The sequence below is a fragment of the Aegilops tauschii genome, chromosome 5 (assembly GCF_002575655.3).
Source record: "Aegilops tauschii subsp. strangulata cultivar AL8/78 chromosome 5, Aet v6.0, whole genome shotgun sequence".
NCBI classification, from domain to species: Eukaryota; Viridiplantae; Streptophyta; class Magnoliopsida; order Poales; family Poaceae; genus Aegilops; species Aegilops tauschii.
Genome location: NC_053039.3, coordinates 252,372,710 through 252,394,746, shown reverse-complemented (window position 1 = coordinate 252,394,746; position 22,037 = coordinate 252,372,710). Strand labels below are relative to the sequence as shown.

The 22,037-nt window shown below is 46.1% G+C and overlaps 2 protein-coding genes across 4 annotated transcripts; both read right to left on the bottom strand.

Annotated features, from left to right (window-relative positions):
• Nucleotides 1-6,256: 6,256 nt before the first annotated feature.
• Nucleotides 6,257-11,861, bottom strand: LOC109748248 (ethanolamine-phosphate cytidylyltransferase). Its single transcript, XM_020307290.4, has 9 exons — nucleotides 11,207-11,861; nucleotides 10,499-10,734; nucleotides 9,471-9,652; nucleotides 8,736-8,807; nucleotides 8,487-8,554; nucleotides 8,181-8,301; nucleotides 7,186-7,251; nucleotides 6,971-7,093; nucleotides 6,257-6,653 (listed from the first exon to the last, which is right to left on the bottom strand). The coding sequence occupies exons 1-9, from the start codon at nucleotides 11,824-11,826 to the stop codon at nucleotides 6,582-6,584; spliced, it is 1,560 nt and encodes a 519-aa protein (XP_020162879.2). The 5' UTR covers nucleotides 11,827-11,861; the 3' UTR covers nucleotides 6,257-6,581.
• A 2,557-nt stretch (nucleotides 11,862-14,418) lies between these two features.
• Nucleotides 14,419-18,466, bottom strand: LOC109748226 (vacuolar protein sorting-associated protein 32 homolog 1). Of its 3 annotated transcripts, none has more exons than XM_020307261.4 (8): nucleotides 18,186-18,466; nucleotides 17,957-18,074; nucleotides 17,026-17,163; nucleotides 15,847-15,946; nucleotides 15,549-15,634; nucleotides 15,387-15,478; nucleotides 14,908-15,022; nucleotides 14,419-14,799 (listed from the first exon to the last, which is right to left on the bottom strand). In XM_020307261.4, the coding sequence occupies exons 3-8, from the start codon at nucleotides 17,113-17,115 to the stop codon at nucleotides 14,629-14,631; spliced, it is 654 nt and encodes a 217-aa protein (XP_020162850.1). In that variant the 5' UTR covers nucleotides 17,116-17,163; nucleotides 17,957-18,074; nucleotides 18,186-18,466; the 3' UTR covers nucleotides 14,419-14,628. The 3 variants fall into 3 exon arrangements, with proteins under 3 accessions (XP_020162850.1, XP_020162863.1, XP_020162869.1); XM_020307274.4 differs by having other exon boundaries at nucleotides 18,012-18,074; XM_020307280.4 differs by lacking the exon at nucleotides 17,957-18,074 and having other exon boundaries at nucleotides 18,186-18,438.
• Between the last annotated feature and the right edge of the window lie 3,571 nt (nucleotides 18,467-22,037).

Below are 22,037 nucleotides of genomic sequence, written 5' to 3'. Positions count from 1 at the left end.
TTATCTTCTCTATTGCAGGAATTCCAAGACGTTTTCCCCGATGAGCTACCTCCGGGTCTACCTCCACTACGAGGCATTGAGCACCGTATAGACCTCATCCCCGGAGCGCCACTTCCAAACAAGGCTCCCTACCGCGTCAACCCCGAAGAAACCAAAGAAATACAAAGGCAAGTAAAGCATCTCATAGACCATGGACATGTGCGTGAGAGTTTGAGTCCTTGTGCCGTACCGGTCATCCTTGTGCCAAAACGAGACGGTAGCTTTCGCATGTGTTCCGATTGTAGACCCATCAATGCTATCACCGTTCGCTATAGGTACCCCATTCCACGCCTTGACGATATGCTAGATGAACTTAGCGGTGCCACTATTTTCTCTAAAATTGATCTTAAAAGTGGTTACTATCAAATCCGCATACAAGAGGGCGATGAATGGAAAACCGCTTTCAAAACAAAGTTTGGTCTATATGAGTGGTTAGTCATGCCTATGGGTTTATCGGAAGCACCGGGTACTTTCATGCGTCTTATGCATTATGTGTTTCGCCCTTACATTGGTGAATTTGTTGTTGTCTACTTTGATGATATCCTTGTGTTTAGCAAATCTCTCAAAGAGCATGTCACCCACCTTCGCACCGTGCTACAAACTCTTCGAAAAGAGCAACTTTATGCTAATATGGAAAAATGCCTCTTTGGTGTTGATAAGCTTGTTTTCTTGGGTTTTGTAGTCTCTTCTAAGGGTGTTCATGTTGATGAATCTAAGATAAATGCTATTAAAACTTGGCCCCAACCAACAAATTTGCAACAAGTGCGTAGTTTTCTTGGTTTAGCCGGTTTCTACCGTAGATTTGTGAAGGATTTTAGCACCATTGCTTCACCTTTGCATGCTTTGAGTAAGAAAAATGCACCGTTTGTTTGGGGAACATCCCAAGACATCGCTTTCAATGAGCTTAAGAATTTGCTTACTCATGCTCCCGTGCTTGCATTACCAAACTTTGATAAACCTTTTGAAATTCATTGCGATGCTAGTGGTAATGGCATAGGAGGTGTGTTAACACAAGAGAAGCGTCCAATAGCATACTTTAGTGAGAAACTCTCCGGCGCGCAACTCAATTATCCCATCTATGACAAAGAGCTATATGCTTTAGTGCGAGTTTTGCGTGAATGGGAACATTACCTCCGCCCTCATGAATTTATCATCCATACCGGTCATGAAACGCTTAAATACCTTAAGGGTCAAACTAAGTTGAACAAGCGTCATGCTAAGTGGAGTGAATTTATTGAGTCTTTTCCTTATGTCATCAAGTATATTAAAGGTAAGGAAAATGTTGTGGCGGATGCGCTTTCCCGTATATGCATGCTTGTTACTCAACTTGAATTGAATGTCATTGGCTTTGAGCACATAAAAGACTTGTATGAGCATGATCCTACTTTTGCCATTCCTTATGCTACATGTTTGACGCATACATCTTGGGAACGCTATTACATCAAGGATGGATATCTTATGAGAGCTAACAAACTTTGCATCCCCGAGTCTTCTCTTCGTTTGTTACTTTTGCAAGAATCTCATGGAGGAGGACTCATGGGTCACTTTGGACGCAACAAGACATTTGCTACGCTCTCCAAGAACTACTTTTGGCCCAAGATGTTTCGCGACGTCAACCGCTACACCAACCGATGTTCTACATGTCGCAAAGCTAAGTCTAAAGCTCAATCTCATGGCCTTTACATGCCACTTCCAATTCCATATCAACCATGGGAAGATATTAGCATGGATTTTGTGCTTGGTTTGCCTAGAACTAGAAATGGAAAGGATTCTGTGTTTGTTGTTGTGGACCGATTCTCTAAAATGGCTCATTTCATTCCTTGCAACAAGATAGACGATGCTTCACATGTTGCCAATCTCTTTTGTAGGGAAATCTTGCGACTTCATGGAGTGCCCAAGACGATTGTCTCAGACCGCGACGTCAAGTTCTTGAGTTACTTTTGGAAGACCTTATGCGCCAAGCTCGGAATCAAGCTACTATTCTCCACGGCATATCATCCACAAACCGACGGCCAAACAGAGGTGACAAACCGTACGCTCTCCACCCTTCTTCGCGTGCTAATCAAGAAGAACATCAAGGAGTGGGAAGAGTGCCTACCCATCGCCGAGTACGCCTACAATCGTGCAAGACATTCAACTACCGGCGAGTCCCCTTTTGAGGTCGTCTACGGTTTCAACCCGTTGTCCCCTTTGGACATTCTTCCTCTTCCTCTTCAAGAGCGCACCAACATGGACGCGAGTGCCCGAGTCAACCACCTCAAGAAGATGCATGAAGATACAAGGCACACCATCGAGCGCCAAGTACAACAACTCGCGACCAAGCTCAACGTCAACAAGCAACCCATGATATTCAACATTGGAGATCTTGTGTGGCTACACCTTCGCAAGGAACGATTCCCGAACGAACGCAAGTCCAAACTCCTACCTCGCGCCGATGGACCCTTCAAGGTGCTAGCACTCTACAACAACAACGCTTACAAGATCGACCTCCCGCGCGACAAGTACATCGTGAGCGGCATCTTCAACATCAAGGACCTTTCGCCATACCATGGTGATGAGGATTTCGATCCGAGGTCGGATCTTTCCCAAGGGAGGGGAGATGATGCGGAGCATCCCACGATCATCCCCATGGACACCACCTCAACTATCCAAGCTCCAAGTGGACCCATGACAAGAGCTAGAGCGCGTGCTATTCAATCCGAGGTGACATCACTCCTACTTGAGTTTCCCTCCTCTTCAAGTGAGACATGGCTACTGCCTAAGTCCGAGATGCTATGTGTGATCAGGTACAACGCTCAAGACACGGAGCCGAGGGCTGAAGAAGAAGAGACAGGCGTCAACACTCTGGACAGCCCGGAACTTCCGGCCCCCTGACCCTCCGGCCGGCCCGGAGCTTCCGGCCTCCAACGTCTTCGACCAGCCCGGGCGTGCCAACTCTCTGGTTAGCCCGGAACCCGTCCCGGACCGTCCGGCCAGCCCGGACCTTCCGGCCCCCGGACACCAACCCAGCTCCACCCGCGCCAACCCTCTGGTTAGCCCGGACCCTCCCCGGAACCTCCGTCGCCCGGAACCTCCGTCGCCCGGAACTTCCGGCCTCGCCCGGAACTTCCGGCCCTGCCTGCGCGCAGCGACTTGGGCCGAGGCCCGTGTACCCTTTCATCACTTAGACTATATATACTCTTCTCCTACCTACGTTTTAGGGTTAGCAAAGTAGTAGCTCATATGTGAGGATAGCTTTTGCTCATCCATACGGATCGTCTCCTCGAGAGTGACCGCGGCCCCTCTACGGAGAAGATCCCCTTGGATTCAAGACCCCCTTTTGGGTGGCCCCATCAAGACCTCCTCTCGGAGAAGAATCGGTTACCTCTTGTATCGTCCTTTGTTGACTTTGGATCATGTATCTCTCTTTTGTGTTCTTGGATCTAGCGCATGTGTGATCATATTCGTGTTGGTTGAGTGTTTCTCTTGTTTTCCCCCGTGATTTCCCTCGTGGTCTTCCGCGCGTTCTTCGTGTTCCTCGTAGGGATCCTCTCCAAACGTGAAAGATCGGTCGTACGGAGTTCCACTCCACATCAAAGGTGGAAGCACGTATTAGTTGCATTTGATGCAAATTTGGAAAACATGGGTTACCAGTTTCGTTTCCTAAGGAAGCAAGCTGCCTTTCTTTAGGGGTAGGAAGCAAGCTGACCATAGATTGCTTCCTAAACCCAAGGACCAAATAATCTCACCTAATTAGCGGCCCATGTACGTGATTTGTGGAAGTGTTTAAGGTGGTTTTGTAGGTAGGAAATAACCGCCCATGCTTGTTTTAAGGGGCCAGCTACGTGGGAAATAACTGCCCAAGCTAGGGGCCAACAAACGCATCAGATTAAATCTATCGTAGGGCTCAGCACTAGTCTAATGGGAAGTAGGCCATCAGTAGTCTGATGCCTAGCGCTGCCCTAATAAAAATGACACTTTGTCCAAAGACAAGAGGCTACTAGAAAGGATGTCAAGGGAGCAATTGGAGTGCTCCAAGACCTTTTTGTAGTTGTTCGCGAAACCGCTAAACTATGAGATCCATAGACATTTGGAGAGACGATGACAGCTTGCATGATCATGCACAACATGATTGTGAAGGATGAGGGTGAAGAAGTTCGCCATGGCCTGAATTTTCAAAATGTGGTGATCCTATCTAGCTTCCATAGCATAGGATTTATCCAAATGCAAAATCAAATTCAACATCAAGAAACTCATGGGCAGATGCAAATGATCTGGCTGAGCTTCTTTGGGTGTTTCATATGGACAATCAGAACATGTGTCCAACTAAGTTGAATTCAAACTTAAAACTATTTTATTTTAAAACATTATTTTTGAATTGTACTCCCTCCGTCCCATAATATAAGAATGTTTTTGACACTAGTGTAGTGTAAAAAACGTTCTTATATTATGGGACAGAGGAAGTGTTATAGTTGAATTGGACATCAAGAAACTCATGAGCAAATGCAGAATGATCTGGTTGGGCTTCTTTGGGCGTTTCATATGGACAATCAGAACATGTGGCTGACTAAGTTGAATTCAAACTTGAAACTATTTTACTTCAAAATTTTATGTTTGAATTGTACTATTTTTACTATTGTGTTGAATTGGAATATTATCGTTCAGTTACTTTAGAATTGTGTTATTTACCTTCGATAGTTTTGTGTAGTTGGCGTAGAGAAAAATCTGGAAGCGAACATTTGGTGCATGTGGTTGAATAACCTCCTCAAAATAGGCTTTCATCCTACTTCATAAATAAAGCCACCGCCACGTCCATACAACCGTTTGAATGACCTCCGCCCCAATTCCAGTCCACGTTCACCGTGGACACTTCCGTGAGGTCCGTTTTAATGATCCGTGCTGGAGTAGCCCAAAGCTACTACCACTATCCAGGTTTATTAGTCCCCAGTGTTCTTTGAGTCAAAATTTGACCGTTAATTTAACTACCAAAATATATTTTATACACCATAAAAATAGTATAGTTGGAATCCACCTGCAAATATAAATCCAACAATATAACTTTTGTGACATACAACTTAGATTTTATTAGTCAAATCTGCATCAAATCTATGGTTAAAATTTGACACAAAATTCGTTGAAGATAAACCCGGACAAACCCGGGTACATCAAATTAATCATGTCGGATGGATTGGACAGAGCTCGGGTGGCACATAGCCATCATGGCATCAGACTTGGGCGCAGCAGTGCATGCGGCATGATGATCACGTTAAAAGACGCCCTATGTAACAACCTACACAGCATAGAGTGATTCATCGAGCGGCTCCAAATCTCCAGTACCTATCAAAAGATCATCCAGCCTACTAGCAACCTACAAGATCCACCCACAATTGGAAGGGAGAGACACAAAACTGGAGTGACTGAGGATTCCATTTTTCAGGGGGCCATGATGAATGAAACAAAATACATTCAGATGCAATGCAGGTGACCATCCATCTCTCCAGCTCTGGGGGAGTCTCTGTCAGCGGCGGTCGCTGGAACGTGCGGCAGCTGGATCTTCAGCTTGCCCCACACCTTATTGGTTTTGCCTGTTACTACTGCTACCCCACTCCATTATTCAGAAACCAAACTTCAATCCCAGATGCATGCAAATGAGGTGCACAAATCTTAGTTTCTGAGGCCAAATATAGCAGCACGTCCATAGATAGATCTTCCCAGGAAGAAAGCGAAATGATTTCCCACACGAATTCATCGACTCACGCGGCGTGCCCATAGCCACCCAGAAAACCAAGCAACAGGTTTCCAGATCCAAATGAGAGCCGAGACGGCAGGGAGGCAAAACAATGGCTAGAAACAGTGTAGGTCGCTCACAGGAGAGCATGCCCAGATGTGCTGTCTGGAGATCACAGGTAGCACATCCCTTTCATCCATGGCGACGAATGTGCACCAGGCTGAACCAGCAAAGCGCAGCAACTTGGCAGCCTTCCAGTGCTCGTGCTAGCGACCATTTTGTCAAGATTCAGTGATCTACATATCCACATCATGATACCATCAGATACCGAGATGTCACCAACCGACGTTGGAACCATTCATCCAGGTGTACCATCAGACGCAGTTGCTATCACCGACCCACACGTACAATATCAGTTAGTCCATTTTTCAGCTCAAGATCAGAAGAGGACTCTCCGAATGTACTAGAAAAGGACTGCATACGGTGCCCGCATATATCGGGAGGCATAAATAAAGCAACAACAGCAAATAGTTATTTAACCTAACATTCATACTGTACCACAGTTATGAAACTACAGACCACAACTAGAACTTGTGGTAACAGCAGGCAGCGAAGGCCCATAAACAGGGGCCCTAGCCAGGAAAGATGGAGACTGAAAGTGGACGGAGGAAACACCTTCCCCCTCCAGCACACCACCACTGCCTGGATCTCACTAGGCGTGGTTGCATCACAAGCTACCTAAGCCTATATCATCAACATGACAAAGGTAACATAAACAATAAACCTGTGGAACACCAGATGGTTGGTTGCATTTGTGACGGGGTATGTTCACAAACTACTCTCCATTGACAAAGTTTTTACTCTCGTAGTACTTCTTCTCACTGGCTTCCTTCTTTTCATTCCGCTTCTGCACAAAGCAACACCACAGAGAAAGTGAGTAAAAACCACACAAGATCAATGGACCAGCATAAATGGGAACCACATCAAACAACAGAGCATAAGACATAGCAGGAAATATTGGTCCCAGGAGACAAATATTTAATGTACATAAGTACAAAACTACACACAGGAGAAAGCTTCACCAGAGCATCAATTCATTATCATAACATCAGTATAAAACAGCTCACGTGTGCACATTATTGATAAGAAGACAAAAGAAAAATCACATTATTGATAAGAGACCAAATTCAGCCCAGCAATCTGATACAACACTACGGTAGTTACCTGGTAGGCTTCATGGTTAGAAACTATCCTCCTTATAATAGTACTAGTAGTGATATCCAAAGGGCTTTCCAATCTGCGGAAAATACCCATATCCATTGGGACAGCATATGGATGTGACTCGTCCTGCACGAATGGCCATAGTAAATAACGAATGTTATGTTCCACATTAGGATTTTCTAAGAAATATTATTGGAAAAGAAACTCTACGTGATTACCTTTGCAAAATCCATGTTCTCAGCAATTGTTCCTTGAACGACTAATGAAATATTAAATGTTGTAATCTGCACAGAAAAATGAAGTTAGAGAACTCCTGGCATAAACCCCCACAAATATGACCTGATATTCATAGCTAAAATTGCAGCTCATGATTTTAAATAATTTGGTTCAATCCACAGTCCTGACATATATCTACCTCAAACCTAGTTGACATAACTAAACTTTGGGACCAAGCCAAGAAAGAAAGAATGTCTACTGACTTTAACTATACTAGCTTGTGAAAAAAAAAACTTGTGCCACCAAAGTAAAACTTGGGACCAGGCCAAGCCAGCATGTATTTCTATCAAAATTTAATAGCTCATGTGGAATTGTGAGTTTTACTGGCACAGCGTAAGTGTCATGTTCTATGCAATGTGTGTACGAATGGATCCGTTTAGTAATTGGTACTGCAAATAGTAGAGTTGGTGGGGGCAGTGGCTACAATAATGACGGTGGTTTATTCACCCCTCCCACCTCCCTATTCTACATTTCTATCTCCTTTAAAGAGCTATTCCCTCCGTTCCTAAATATAACATCCATATGTAGTCCATATTGAAATCTCTAAAAATACTTATATTTAGGAACGGAGGGAGTAGAAGACTATTTTGGAAGAAAAAACAACTCTCAGCAAATAAATACTTCAACACAAATCATGACAAGTATCACACTGAAGCGCAACCAGGCGAAGCAGCAAAGCCACTGATATGGTGTGTAGACCAAGCACAGCTGCTGAGGCAGAGCCCAGCATAGGTGAGGCCAAGGAGAAGGCAGACTAACTGAGCCTTAGAAAGATGGCTCGACGTGCTAGGATACATGTTTCTTATCCTTAGCAGAGTGTGGGCACTCAATGACTAGCCTTAAGTGCAGTGTTCGAGGAAATAGTACAACGAATACATCAAGCATTTTATACTACAATAAGATAATGTCATGGTTTAGAGTAGAGTAGGCAACTCACCATGTCTTTTGAAATGTCCCATGGAGCACCAATGATTACTTCATCAACATAACGGCAGGCTAGGACACTCAAACTTCGCTCATGAAGATTCATGATTGGGCGATGTGGTCCTCGTGTAGAACTAACCAATATAATAAACATCAACAGCAAAATCTAGACTGAATATAATGTTGAATGAACTAAGTAGAAATGGTAGGCTTCAAAACAAATGCACATTGTAAACTTGGACAATTGAATAAACCGTACACATACTGTACCTCGTAAAGGATTGGAAGAAGAGAAGAGGAAGCAACCATCGTATATTACCTTATGGTCTGATCCGTGTGAATACCAACAAGCAAGAAATCTCCAAGCCCTCGAGCAAGTCGCAATATCTACGTAGAAGAAACTATAAATAGAAAAGAAAGTTTGCAGTGCTATGATTTGGAAAGGAAAGTTCAGTTTGCTTTATTGCTTCCTTGCAATAAGAAGAAAAAATATAAGTAGAGCCAACATGCGAATATGGGAAGTGCGGCTGAATGCTGAGACAGATTATGTTTTCCTTCTTGTATTTACCTCAACATGCCCAGCATGGAACAGATCAAATGCACCATCTATGTAAACTATCCGAGAATCTGGTCCTGGACCCTACATTGGTAAAGCTTACAGTCAATACAGAATGAACTGTAGCAAAAGTTTGGAAAGAGGGAAACAGTTTTATTCAGTTAAAAAGCACTTATTATCACCACATTTACAGAAATGAAACAAACATACAGTTACACTGTATGCTCATGTAATAGATAACTGAATAACAAACATATGGTTTTTTTCTGATACTTCAAGGATTGGATGTTTTATTGTGGATGCGAGAATCGCCCCTGAACTTGTCTAAGTACTATTAAACAATTCATCTATTGCTGCCACACTTCCGCAATCAGATCGCAATTAACTAATTGACAGGGCACAAGTTAACAGTAGAGCAGGCGCTCTGTACTCCCTCCCACCGAAGAAAATATCTTTATTATGTCCAATAACTACATGAACATACAAAAACTGATGTTCCAGGAAGTTAAATATCGGTCATCGGACATTTAGCACATACGGAGTACCTTTGAACTACAAGAGGAACTCAAGGTAGCACTCTCTCACACAATCTCACCATGAAAAAAGTGCAGTTTTCAGAAGGACTAACATACCTAGAAGTTGCTTCTAAGATCAAGACTAGGTGCCAACTGCTAAGCCGTGCTGTGGTGCCTCGTAGAATATTCATCAAAGAACATAAACAATATTCAATTCATGAGAAAGTTATACCCTGCTATTTGAGAACTGAACTATCCGCCGAGATGTAGGAAGAAAATGAGATATTCTAGTTCCACTTCCAGACCCACTATCGTCAATCTTCTGACCATGCCCAGAACTGAACTGCCTCTGTAGTGAAGAGTGGTTGTGCCTATCAGAAACTGATCTCTCTCTAACACAAAGAAGCATTCTTCCTGCAATGAAAAAAGATGATTTCACAGTGAGAATAAATATTTTCACTGCCATAAGCAGTTTCTTCACTATAAATGAGCAATTCATTGGTTCCCAAAAATTCAAGATAAATGTGTATTCCATGCGACCATAGCATCCAGGCCAGTAAATAGAATAATCATATAGCAGCAACTTTAGGGCTCCTTTGATTCAAAGGAGTTATATAGGATTTTTGGAGGATTGAAATCCTTAGGAATTTTTCTTATGTTGGTCCTTTGATTCATAGGATTAGATCCCATAATTTTTTTTCCTATGGAATCTTTTGTACTATATCTCATAGGAAATCTAACATCCACTCCAACCACTTTTTACAATTCCTTTGTTTTTCCTGTGGCATCAAACACTGCTTGCTAATACTATAGGATTCAAGTGGGCATGCCACTCCAATCCTACACTTTTCCTATTCCAGCGTTTTCAAAATCCTGCGAATCAAAGAGGCCCTTATGTTGGATGTGATGCCTGGAACAAGAAAAGGGTGACTCCTGGGGACAACCTATTCGATTGTTCCTTCCTTGCGCTCATAATAATATGGCACTATTTCGAGTGCTTTATAAAAGTGGAGCACCACAAGAAATCGGGAAAGAAAATCTAGTGAATGATAGTCTCATCAACAAATAGGTTTCTAGTTGATCAATAATAAATTGCAATATTGGAGATCACTATAAGATTTGGTTCTCAAAGATAATTGCAACTCAGGACTAGAGCCTAGATATCCGCTTGCCATAGAAGTTTCAGACTCCAATTTTGTTATGGTAAAGCAAATGTTAACAGTAAAGTACAGGAACAGAAAACAAAAGCAGAATCCATACCGACAATGTCTGTTGTAGACACTCCCTCAGTTCTTTTAATCTGCTTATATCTGCCAGCATTTTTGGCAAGGGCATATGCGTCGGTGCCATCTGGGAGCAGACAAGGATCATCGCCATGGATGATGTAATCTATATTATACTCAGTGAATAGCTTGTTCATGAAGTCTTCAGTTATGGCATACGGCGCGTCTGGAATGACATCATCCACCCATTTCACTGCGCCCACCATCACCATTCTGTATTACACAGAAAGGAAAGATTAGAAATAACAAATTGCAGATTCTTACTACCCACAGCGTTAGTTACATGAGAGTTTATAGGATAATTAGTAGGAGGTGGAAAAAAATGTAACTAAAGTAGTGCTACATAATTTGCACACACATTTATGATTCGGATATTTAGCGCATTATCACAGTCTATCCAGTGCCCATAAATCCATTAAATACTAAATGGAACACAAATTGTACAATTCAAATCTCTCGTGCCGTGCAGCAATTGTTTCTCCAGCAATATCTAGGCAAACATAGCTCAAGCGTTGACATCGTAGCATCTACTTGGCCAGGGGTTAAAAACTTAAAATTCAAAAAAGAAAACGCAATGAAATGCTGGAGCAAGCTGTGCGGATGCGTGAGAACACCTCACCACGTGTGGGAGTTAAAAAGGCGACAGCCGCTACACAAAGGGACGGGGTAATTAACGACCTAGTACCTCTCGTTGAGCGGCGTGACGGGCGGCCCCTTGTTAGCGGTGATCTCGTCGTCGCTGACGACGCCGACGACGAGCTGGTCGCCGAGCGCGCGCGCCTGGCGCAGCGCGTTGCAGTGGCCGTAGTGCATCATGTCGAAGCAGCCGTCCATGTAGACGCGCACGGGGCGGCGGCGGCGGCGGAACCGGCGGCGCAGCGCGTCGAGCGGGGGCAGGCCCGGGACGGCCACGGGCCCGGCGACGTGGAGCGCCACGACGGCCGCGCCCAGCACGATTCCGCCGATCGCGCACGCCACCGCCAGCCTGGCCTTGCTGCTCCCGGCCTCCATAGTGACAACTGACAAGCAGGCGGAGTGGGAGAGTGAGAGTGCGTGTGCGGGGTGAGTGTGGCGGGATCTAGGGTTAGGGGTGGTTGGGGCGTGCGGCTCGGGGGGCAACCACCATGGGAGGTTGAGGAGGCGTGGTGGTGCTGGCGGCGACGAAAGCGGCCTGCGAATGCGGTTCCGGTGTAACTTTGCCGCGTGTGCGTAGCGGGGCTGCGGTTTAGCAGGGAAGATGCGGGAGCCTCTGTCGCGTGGGACCGATGTGTCAGTGGTCCCTCTACGCACGCGTCGGTGCGCCATAGCCTAGAGGAGCTATCATGGTCGGCACACGCGTCGGTACGGAGGGTCTTGCTCTTGCCGACTTCCCGCCTGTAGATTCAGGATATTTTGGGCTGTTTAGTTTGTGACTAAGATTGTCAAAGATTGCCGCATCTCAAGTTAAGCAAGTTTGATTAATTTAGATGGATGCTTGGTTTAAGCCATACCTTAGGCAAAACACACTATGACCCTATATGACATACACATAAAAAATGTGGTAAAATTCTCTTAGGCTTACCAACTTGTGGCTTTCATTTTAAAAAAACTAACCTTAGACAAGTTTGGTAACATTGTATGATAAAATGTGGCATTGTCGACCCTATGTACGGTCGCCTTCACCGTCCATTCCTTTTTTTTTTTGGAAAACATGCATTACTCAAATCAAAAGGTCTTAACATTCAATCGCAGCAAGGTCGATAGCAACCCGAACCAAGCCACGTCATGATTCTTGCCTCTAAACGAGTAAACTTTGCTATCTTATCGCTAAGTTTATTTTAGCTATGACTTACATGAGTAATACTCCTTCCGTTTCAAAATATAGTGCTTCCTCTATTCTCGTGCTTCAAATTTGACCATAAATATAACCAACAAGACTGACTGCGGCGGGAGCAAAAGTTATACCAGTGAACTCGTATTCGAAGTTTTCAATTATATAATTTTTTTCTCCCGCCGCAGTCGGTCTTGTTGGTTAAATTTATGATCAAAGTTAAACCTCAGGAAGCACGGGCGCACTATATTTTGAAATGGAGGGAGTACATGTTTTCACGAAAATACATGAGAAAGCTAATCTCCTTGATGAGCAACGAGTAGATCGGTCTATCAACATCCTTAGCTTGGATCAGTTTCACAGCAATAAGCGAGTCCATCTCGATCTCCACTGGCATGTCACTTCTTTGAATGGCGAACGATAGTCTTTTCGTGCGTGCACATAATTCAGTTTCAAGCGCATCCCGACACGAAAAGAGTTCCCTGCATGAAGAGAAAATGATAGCACCCTTGTCATCTCTTAACACCATACCAGCGCCCGCCGATCCATCCTCGGCATAAGAACCATTGGAACTTAGCCTTCACCGTCCATTCAATGCCGATGCATTTTTTTTTCCACACATGGCTTATGGTGCTCCGAGTTTAGAATTAGGGCATGTAAAACACTATTGTCTTAAGTCTGTCACGTATTCTAGGGAAGATCCTAAAGAAGACAATCCAAAAAAAGACTCAAGACGCTTTTAAAAACCATTATTTATAATGTTCGTGCGGGTGAAGGAGTGACAACATCATTGCTTAGGTCCAATTATAGCCTCTTTACCGAAGTCTTTGGAGTAAAAAAATTTAAGCAAAGATTGATATGCGAAAAAAGTGTTTTCAAGAGATTGCATTGTAATTCTTAATCATAAGAGTTACTTTATTTTTCTTGGATCTTAGGTCCAAATCAGAAGGCTACCTAGCGGCGAATACAAGCACTGACGTGAGCCGAAGCCGCACCACCGTCACCCCCCCCCCCCCCTGCGTCGGTGTCGGGTAAAATTTATTGTAGTAGACATTGGGGGAATCGTCGTGCTAAGGCCCAATAGGACCAGCGCACCAGAAAACACACGAACGTAGACGAACAACGACCAAATCCGAGCAAATCCACCAAAGACAGATCTACAGGAGACACACCTCCACACGCCCATCAACGACGGTAGACGCATCATCGAGACGAGACTATGCGGGAAGAACCTTATTACATCTCCAGGGTGCCGCCCGCCGTCTCGCCTTCCTGAGCAGGCCACAAACTCTAACAAAACTCGAAGGAACGTCTTACGAAGCCCTCCCACCGGTAAGGGTCAGGATTCACCGCGCCCCATGGCCCTAATGCCATCGGAGATGAGGCGGACCGGCGACGGCGCCAGAGGAAGCTAAAGGAACCCTAATTTCTATGGGGATGAGGTGGCTACATAAGGCACGACCAGAAGTGACTCGGGCCTCTTTAATCCACATAATTATCAAAACACATAAATAAGAAAAATCATAGGATTAAAGGCATGTGTTCTTGAATTATATAGTAGAAGAAAACTACAAGAAACTGGATGAATGCAAAAAATAATTAAGAAATACTATAAAGAAGTTTGAGTGGATCATAATTAAGGGAGTGGAGGCACACGACGGCTACTTCAAGCTCACTAGGGATTGTTGCAACCAACTTCTTTTTCTTTGCTAAGCAGAAATGCACGGCTCACTGTAAATGCTTGCACTTGGTACTGTTGCCAATGTCGTTGGTGAGATGGTCCAGATGAAGGAGAGCACATACCTCAAAACTAATGCGAGGTTCGCCCACGCGCGTGGTGCAAGTTGTTGGCTATTAGAGAGGCACAACATTATGTATTTTTGGCACCAATATTTATTATTTAAGTGCGACAATGGCGTGTAATGCATAAATTTGGACTGCCGGACTTGAAGAGTCCAAATTTGAGGTATGTTCCTGCCGGGCAGGACGTATGAGGGGTGGCCTGGCTGCGTCCAAGGACGTGCCCGGGCACGTCCACGGACGTGTAGGTGTAGGGGACATTGCACGCAGATAGAGGCCAAACAGCATGCAGGAAATTAACAGGGGTGGATGCTCTTCAACATAGCCTGAATTTTACATGCACGCCGCAAGGATGGCAGTGAGCCTCTGAGGTTTCAATGACAGCATTCCCTCGAAACCGCAGTATTTTTACAGCAGATCCCTAAAGCGCCAACTTTACTTGAAGTTTGGTCAGTTCAGCGAAATCGCTAGCCGCGCAGTATTTTTATAGCAGATCCCTAAAGCGCCATCTCTGCTTGAAGCTTGGTCAGTTCAGCGAAATCGCTAGCCGCCGGTCGAGAAGTCGCAGCCGACGTTGATGGCGCCACGTGTGTCCCCCGCGGCGGTTCAGGCAGCTCCAGGTCCAGTTCTTCCTCCTCGAGGTCTTCCAGTTCCGCCTCCAACTCGTCCTGATTCGGGAAAGGAGCGACGTATCATGCATCTTGAAAATTGACGGTATGCACCGGACAGTAAACATTGGTAAACTGGTGCAAATGGAAAAATAAACCAAACCATACCTCATCGAATTCAGCCGAAGCACCGAATGGTGTAGCAAGTGCATCCTGTATCTGTTTCATATTTTCCGTATGTTCGTTCGCCTCTTCAATTGCATTCTCAATGTCATCAATACTCCTGCGTAAGGATTCCACATATGTCAGCCCATTCAGGTATGGATATCGGCAACCAATGGGCTGCATTCCTACATCCATGCTAGGTAGGAGTAGCTTATACATGCCATTGCTGCTGGGTGCGCATGTCAAGACTATAAATGGAAACCTTCAATGAACGGGGGTCTAGTTAAGCTTGGAAGGCGCAAAAACTCAAGAAAACAAGAGGGGAAAATTAAGCAAACCTGAACTAGCTTGGACAGAAATAACTATTGGGGACAAATTTTCATTTTAGAATAGAAAAGGTAAAGTGAAGCCCTTTGGCACATGGAAATCCTGCACCTTGGAATGCCACTGAAATGCACAGAGGAGGGATGATGGACTCTTACAGGGACTGTTGAATAGCTTTGACAGCAGATGACCCAGAGCGCAAAGCATCAACAGTGTCAGTTGTTGCCTTTGCATTTTCAAGCATTATAATCTGCACAAAATAATCTCCTATCAGTTTAATGCGTGGGCATATATTGAAATACTTCTGTATCTTACATTACCTGATCATGAACCCGCAACTGAAAATTCGATAGCTGCTCAATCTGTGTTTCATACAACTTCTTTTTCTTTAAACACTGAATTGCAGCTGCAACAAAGAAGAAGCCGTTTCTCATTCAAGTTACAAAACCATATAAAAAACTAAGAAACATTACTTGTTATTCCAGGACCAAATAGCCATTAGCTAGAAACCTTTTTTAGACATGCAAGCACAGACTAGCAGTGTTTATGTTTTTGCCTTGTGTTGATAGATTCTGTGTAAGACCTGACAAACAAATAAAGATTTTCCACTAGGCTTACCATTCTTATTCTTTGCCTTTGTATAGTCCTTGGCCTTTTTTATTTCCGCGGAAGACTTTTTCTGAAGCAAACGCTCTTTCTTCTCCAGCATTTCTAGGGTCTACACATTACCGCAAAGTATTAACATATAAGCCACTGAGAATGAAAATATATGATAGTCAAATTAGCATTTAGCTGTATTCATAACTTGAGAAACTCAAATTTATCTTTTTGTCTCGCTGGTATAAGCCCCTGAACATACAAGAGGCTATCGAATTCTCTCCGATAAACTACAGATATCTCAGACATTGCTGTGAAAAATGTTACTATTGCAATAATGTGCGCAACATTAGGAAAGTGAGGACGTGATGGATCGATGAGTATAATTAAGCTGAGGCTGCAGAGGGGAATGAACACTACAATACATCAACCTAATCTGAAGTTTCCCTTTCCTTGGCCTTCGCATTAGGTTATTTTTTCTACAATGACAATGATCTTTGTGTGCATGAAAACATACTTCATTGATTTGTGTGAATTGGTTATGTTGTACATTGGGGGGGGGGGGGGGGGGGGGGGTCAGGCTGACATCACTTTGGTAGAAAAACAAGAAACAGGGTACAACAATGTCCGCATCATATGTCCTCAAAACAGTTAAGCAACATTTGACTAGGACGATACAGTTGACCATACCCTGAATTCAACCAACTAGACACATGACAACTAATGGTCAAAATCTGCAACCAACTGGCAGGTTTGTCCATCTACAAAGAGAAGACCTTTTAAGTATTGTTTTCTTCCACTCTTCTGTTCTGGAAATCCATTGGATACAGAAATACCCACATCTGCATTACAGTACTCGAGCTTTTACTATTCACTTGGGTGATACACGGTATCGAGGTTTTTCTTTGTTTACACATTAACAAGTGACCAATTGCTCTGTTGCGAATTAAAGACCACATTTTCTTGAAGAGAATTACTCCCTCCGTTCCAAAATAGATGACCCAACTTTGTACCAAAGTTAGTACAAAGTTGGCTCATCTATTTTAGAACGGAGGGAGTATTTAGAAACGTCCCCTAACTCCCAAGCCCAAAATCCAACCCTATCTTGACAACTCGAAGGAAACAGAAGAGCAGAAGGTAAAGGTTGATCGATATAAGAAAAACAAGCAAACATTTAAGTGGAAAAAGGGGTGGAGAGACCTCATGTAGTCGATCCAAGGTGGGGAGGGAAGAAGAGGCAGCTTCCTTCTTCTTCTTGCTCTTGGTCTTCGATATTAGTTTCTTCAGCATCTTCTTGTCACGCCCTTCTCCTGATCCTCGCTCTTAGATGATGACGGCCTGTGAATGAAGGTATAGGTGAATATGAATGGGAATGGTGTTTGCAGTAGCGGTGTCTGGGTGAGGATCAGGGGGGAAGAAGTAAGGGGAAAGGTGGTTCCTTGAGACTAGTAGGAGGAGAAAGGCAGACAGGGCCATTAGCATGTGACAGAAGATTCTCAGCTTATGAAAAAGAAAGAGTGCCACTTTCAGTGAGATCACCATCTTAGGATAGATGCCACATCCCCATGTTTTACAGTTTGCCTACTTGCGACCACTTTCTGCTGAGCAGGTACCTTTGTTTTTCGAAAATGCATAGATAAGAATAAAAGGATAAATAAATTAAGAGTAAGTATGACAGAAACAACACTTGGATGGTATATGGGATTAGGTTTGAGTTGCATCCGAGACATATATTTGGCATCTTGCTGCGCTCAGCATTCATATGGTTAGTTGACAAGACACTAGGTACATAGCTGGAAGCAAACATTCTACACCTCTATTAGCCGGCCCATCTATTTTGAGACATATCACTCCATGCTTCTTACTTGAGACAAATGCAATAAAGTAAAGCGGTAAACTAAACCATCTAATTTTCCTTTTCGGTGGAGTAGTTGAGCTGCCATTCTCTAACTACGCAAGTTGTGACGATGAAAGCTAGTAGACCATATCATCTGCGCTGGCTCTACGATAAAGCATGAAACGCGCCTTGCTAAATTTCTCGACACAATAATTTATTCCATGGCCTCTTTCTTCTTCAAGAACCACCCACTCTTTGCAAACAAAAAGGGCTCAGAAACAGAAACAATCTTACCCCCTCTTCTATTTTCCCTTCAAAGCGCAAAGGTAGGTTAGAAAAAATTCCCCACCTGCCTGCGCAACGACAAACTGGAAATCCGCGGGCTCCCGCCGACGAATCGAGTTCCTGCAGGCTACAAATGCGGAGCCGGAACAGCAGAGATAGACGCCCGCTTATATATCCGGAAACTTGGAAGCAAGGGTGGGCGGGGAATTAAAATCGACGGCAGCATCCGCACGCGTACCAGTCTTACTGCCGAGTCGATGCCACCGATCCGAGCTGCCGCGTCAACCCATCTTGAACCGAAGGGCGCCGCATTTCTCGCCGGAGTGGAGACGTGGGGAGCAGGAGATGGCTTCTGGTGTCGGCCTAGGCGGCGCAGTACAGTGTGTGCCGTGGGCGGGCAGGACCACGGTGGTCGGTGATCTAGTGGAGTGGAGGCGGACACGATTCGGATGCTGCGAATTTCTGAGGGCCGTTTTTCGTTTACAGCAAGGAGAGAAAAGACCTCTGTGGCATGCACTGCGGCGGCCAATCCTATATGACGCCCGCGTGCAACATATAAGTTGCGGCTTCGCAGAGGACTCCTCCAGACGGGTCGGCCCACGTACAGCTGTTTTGTTTCGTTTTTTTCTCTTTTCTGATCTTGGGTTTTCTTCTGTTTTTTTTGGATTTTTTTTCATATTTTTTTGTAGGTTTTGTAATATATGATGACTATTTTTTTCAAATACACACTAAAAGTTTTTAGTGCACGGTGAATATTTTTTAAATGAGCTATTTACATGACACTTAAAGGCAACTTATAACACTTTACCACAACTTTTGAGTTTTTCAACACAGAACCACAACTTCTGAACAAATTCTCAACACCGAGCCCAAATCTGCCGGTGTACACCTTCTGATAGGCAATCTAAGTGATTGGCCCCACATGTCATGCTCTAGGTGGCAAGTTCCCTCCTACATGGCATTTATTGAATGTGTAACGTAGCATCATGCATAAGATGTTTTCGTCTCCCCAACGACACGTTCGTGTGCAGCTTCTACGCCATGTACCACAGAAAAGAAAAAAGCTACCATCTTCACCTTCTCTCACGCTCCGTCGAACCATGTTGTCGCCTGGACGCCTGTCGTGGTGGGCGCACGGCAGATGCCAAAGGATGGCTAAAGAGAGGAGGAGGCTCGAGGGCACCGGTGGGCTCCAGAGGCGAGGTCGGCATGAGCGAGCGAGGGACGCAAGACATACCCAGGTTCGGGGCTCTCTGGAGAGATAACACCCCTAGTCCTGCCGAGTGTGGTTTATATGTGGAAGGTACAAGCTTGCTCCAAGAGCTGTTTTGGGGAGGAAGGAACACAGGCCAAAGCATAGGCTGCTCCTTCTCCTAGTGCGTGTATCCTACTGATCGTATGATCGTGTGTTGTGTTCTATGCGTGCCCGTGTACATGAGGGCTCCTGGGTTTTTTTATAGGTCAACCCCCAGGGTTACAATGGTAAAGTTACAAGGTTGTGGGGCCGGGTTGTCATCGTTCGGGAAGCCGGTGCTGGGACCCGCCAGGTGTCAGGGCTCGTCGGGTTCTCCGGGCACGGGCCCCATGTGCCAGGGGGCACTGTTCTCCGTCTTGTCGACCGTCATGGAGTAGCCGGGCCGAGTCCGCTATAGTGGCGCACCGCCAGGTCGCCGTCTGCTGGCGTCAGCAGTGACGATGGGTGTGATGTAGCCACGCCGACCTCGGTCAGCAAGGTAGGTGCGGCACTGTTGCCACGCCTCTGCGGATCAGAGGAGTTGGTGGGTTACTGTGGCCACGCTCATCCCCTTAATGGAGACTCGTCCCATCGCACGCCTTGGATGGGACGGGAGCTGACCCGTGGCTGGGTTGAGGAACACGCCACAGGGGAGTTGGCTTGCTGGGGAAGTCTTGGTTCGCCGGGTTCGGCCAGCTTGCGCCAGCCGTCAGGGTCGGGTTACCGTCTTGGCCGGGTCGAAGAGTTCGTACGGGTTGAGGGACTTGGTCGGGTCGACGGACCCGGCCAAGTGCGAGCCGGATTGAGGGGCGACGTTGGCCCTGATGTTTTGAAAAGGATCCGGGTTCTATTGCCTGCCTAGGGTTCATCCCCCCGACAGTAGTCCCCGAAGCTGTGAAGGCTTGCCGGCTTCAAGTAGGAGGGCCTTTGCAGTCCACCCCCCCTAAGAAGGCGGTTGTTGATGAAGCTTGCGACTGCCGGGTCCGGCAACACCCACTGTGTGCCGGCTTCCGGAAGCCGGATCGCGGCATCCCGGCGCGGGCGGGAAACCGAGGGGTCCGTCGAATCTTGGGTGTAATCTCTTGGGTTCGGCGCGGGCGCCACATGGCGCTCGGGAGCTGAAGGGGCCTGAAAGGCCACGCGCGCGATGGGACAGGGCGACGGGCTGGGGCCCGCCACTATGCGCACTCGGCCCACACGCGCGTGGATTTATTGCGGCGTCCGCGGGTCGGTTGCCATTCTCATGGCAGTTATTGCGCGTGGTACGTGCGCACTTATTGCGGGGAAGTGGGAGGGGCGGGCGCAAACGATCCCACTTCCCCACGTTCGGGTCATAACTTATAAATTGGGAGGAGGGGGCGGCGGAGATTATTCTTACTCGCGCCCCCCATCCTCTTCCTTCTCCTCTTGCTCTCGCGACCGCCACGCGCTGCGACGCTCCGCCACTCTTGAGCAAGACTTCACCGCCATTCTTTCCTTGCTTTCTCTGCTCCGCCCCGCACCATCGATGGCGCTGCCGTCGGGCTCGTGGATGGGATCCACCATCACCGAGGAGGACATCACATACTTGCGCGACACGAAGCGCCTGCCGAAGGAGACGGAGGTGGCCGTGCGCCTGCTGGATGGCGAGAAGGAGCCGCGGTCGGAGGGGACCAAGCGCGTGGTCTTCTACACGCACTTCAAACGTAGTTCGGCCTTCCCGCGAGCGATTTCTTTTGCGCGTTCCTTGAGTTCTTCGGGCTCCAGCCGCATCATGTGGGCGCGAACGCCATTCTGCAGCTCTCGGGGTTTGTTACCCTGTGCGAGGGGTACCTGGGGGTCGAGCCCACAGTCGACCTCTGGGTGCGCTTCTTCTTCCTGAAGCAGCAGGGGCCGGGAAGATGTCCTCCTGCGGGGTCGCCGTCATCTCGACGTGATCGCGCGGGGGGTGCCCCAAGATGCCGCTGGAGGACTCTTCCAAGAAGTGGCAGAACTCCTTCTTCTATGTCCGCAACCTCGGCGCGGACCACATCAACCTGCCGGCCTTCGTCGACGCGACGCCGCAGGAGAAGACCAACTGGACTTATTTCCCCAAGCATCCGTCGCAGGAGGTGCTGAACTTGTGCGCCCGGGTGATGGAGATGGCGACGCGGGAGAGGCTCACTGGCACGGACCTCATTGCCGCCTTTATCATGCGTTGGATGCTGCCGGTGCAGCGCCGCACCAACATCATCGGCCAGATGACCGGCCTTCAAGACCCCAACAGGATGTCGCCCCAGCGCCTGCTGCCAGTGCAGATTGACAGCCAGGTTATGTCGACTACACAACCTTCTTCTTGTAGACTCGTGTTGGGCCTCCAAGCGCAGAGTTTTGTAGGACAGTAGCAAATTTCCCTCAAGTGGATGACCTAAGGTTTATCAATCCGTGGGAAGCGTAGGATGAAGATGGTCTCTCTCAAACAACCCTGCAACCAAATAACAAAGAGTCTCTTGTGTCCCCATCACACCAAATACAATGGTAAATTGTATAGGTGCACTAGTTCGGCGAAGAGATGGTGATACAAGCGTAATATGGATGGTAGATATAGGTTTTTGTAATATGAAATTATAAAAACAGCAAGGTAGCAAGTAACAAAAGTGAGCGAAAACGGTATTGCAATGCTTAGAAACAAGGCCTAGGGTTCATACATTCACTAGTGCGAGTTCTCTCAACAATGATAACATAATTAGATCATATAACAATCCCTCAACATGCAACAAAGAGTCACTCCAAAGTCACTAATAGCGGAGAACAAACGAAGAGATTATTGTAGGGTACGAAACCACCTCAAAGTTATTCTTTCTGATCGATCTATTGGGCTATCCCTATAAGTGTCAC

Excerpts from the sequence above, each read along its gene's own strand:
- LOC109748226 (XM_020307261.4), bottom strand. The coding sequence starts at position 17,115 with ATGCTGAAGAAACTAATATCGAAGACCAAGAGCAAGAAGAAGAAGGAA. Across the intron at positions 15,479-15,548 it reads AGTTGCGGGTTCATGATCAG|ATTATAATGCTTGAAAATGC; the intron begins GTAATGTAAGAT and ends TATTTTGTGCAG. Across the intron at positions 14,800-14,907 it reads CTTCGGCTGAATTCGATGAG|GACGAGTTGGAGGCGGAACT; the intron begins GTATGGTTTGGT and ends TTCCCGAATCAG.
- LOC109748248 (XM_020307290.4), bottom strand. The coding sequence starts at position 11,826 with ATGGCGCACCGACGCGTGCGTAGAGGGACCACTGACACATCGGTCCCA. Across the intron at positions 10,735-11,206 it reads GTCACGCCGCTCAACGAGAG|AATGGTGATGGTGGGCGCAG; the intron begins GTACTAGGTCGT and ends TGTGTAATACAG. Across the intron at positions 9,653-10,498 it reads GTCTACAACAGACATTGTCG|GAAGAATGCTTCTTTGTGTT; the intron begins GTATGGATTCTG and ends TTTTCATTGCAG.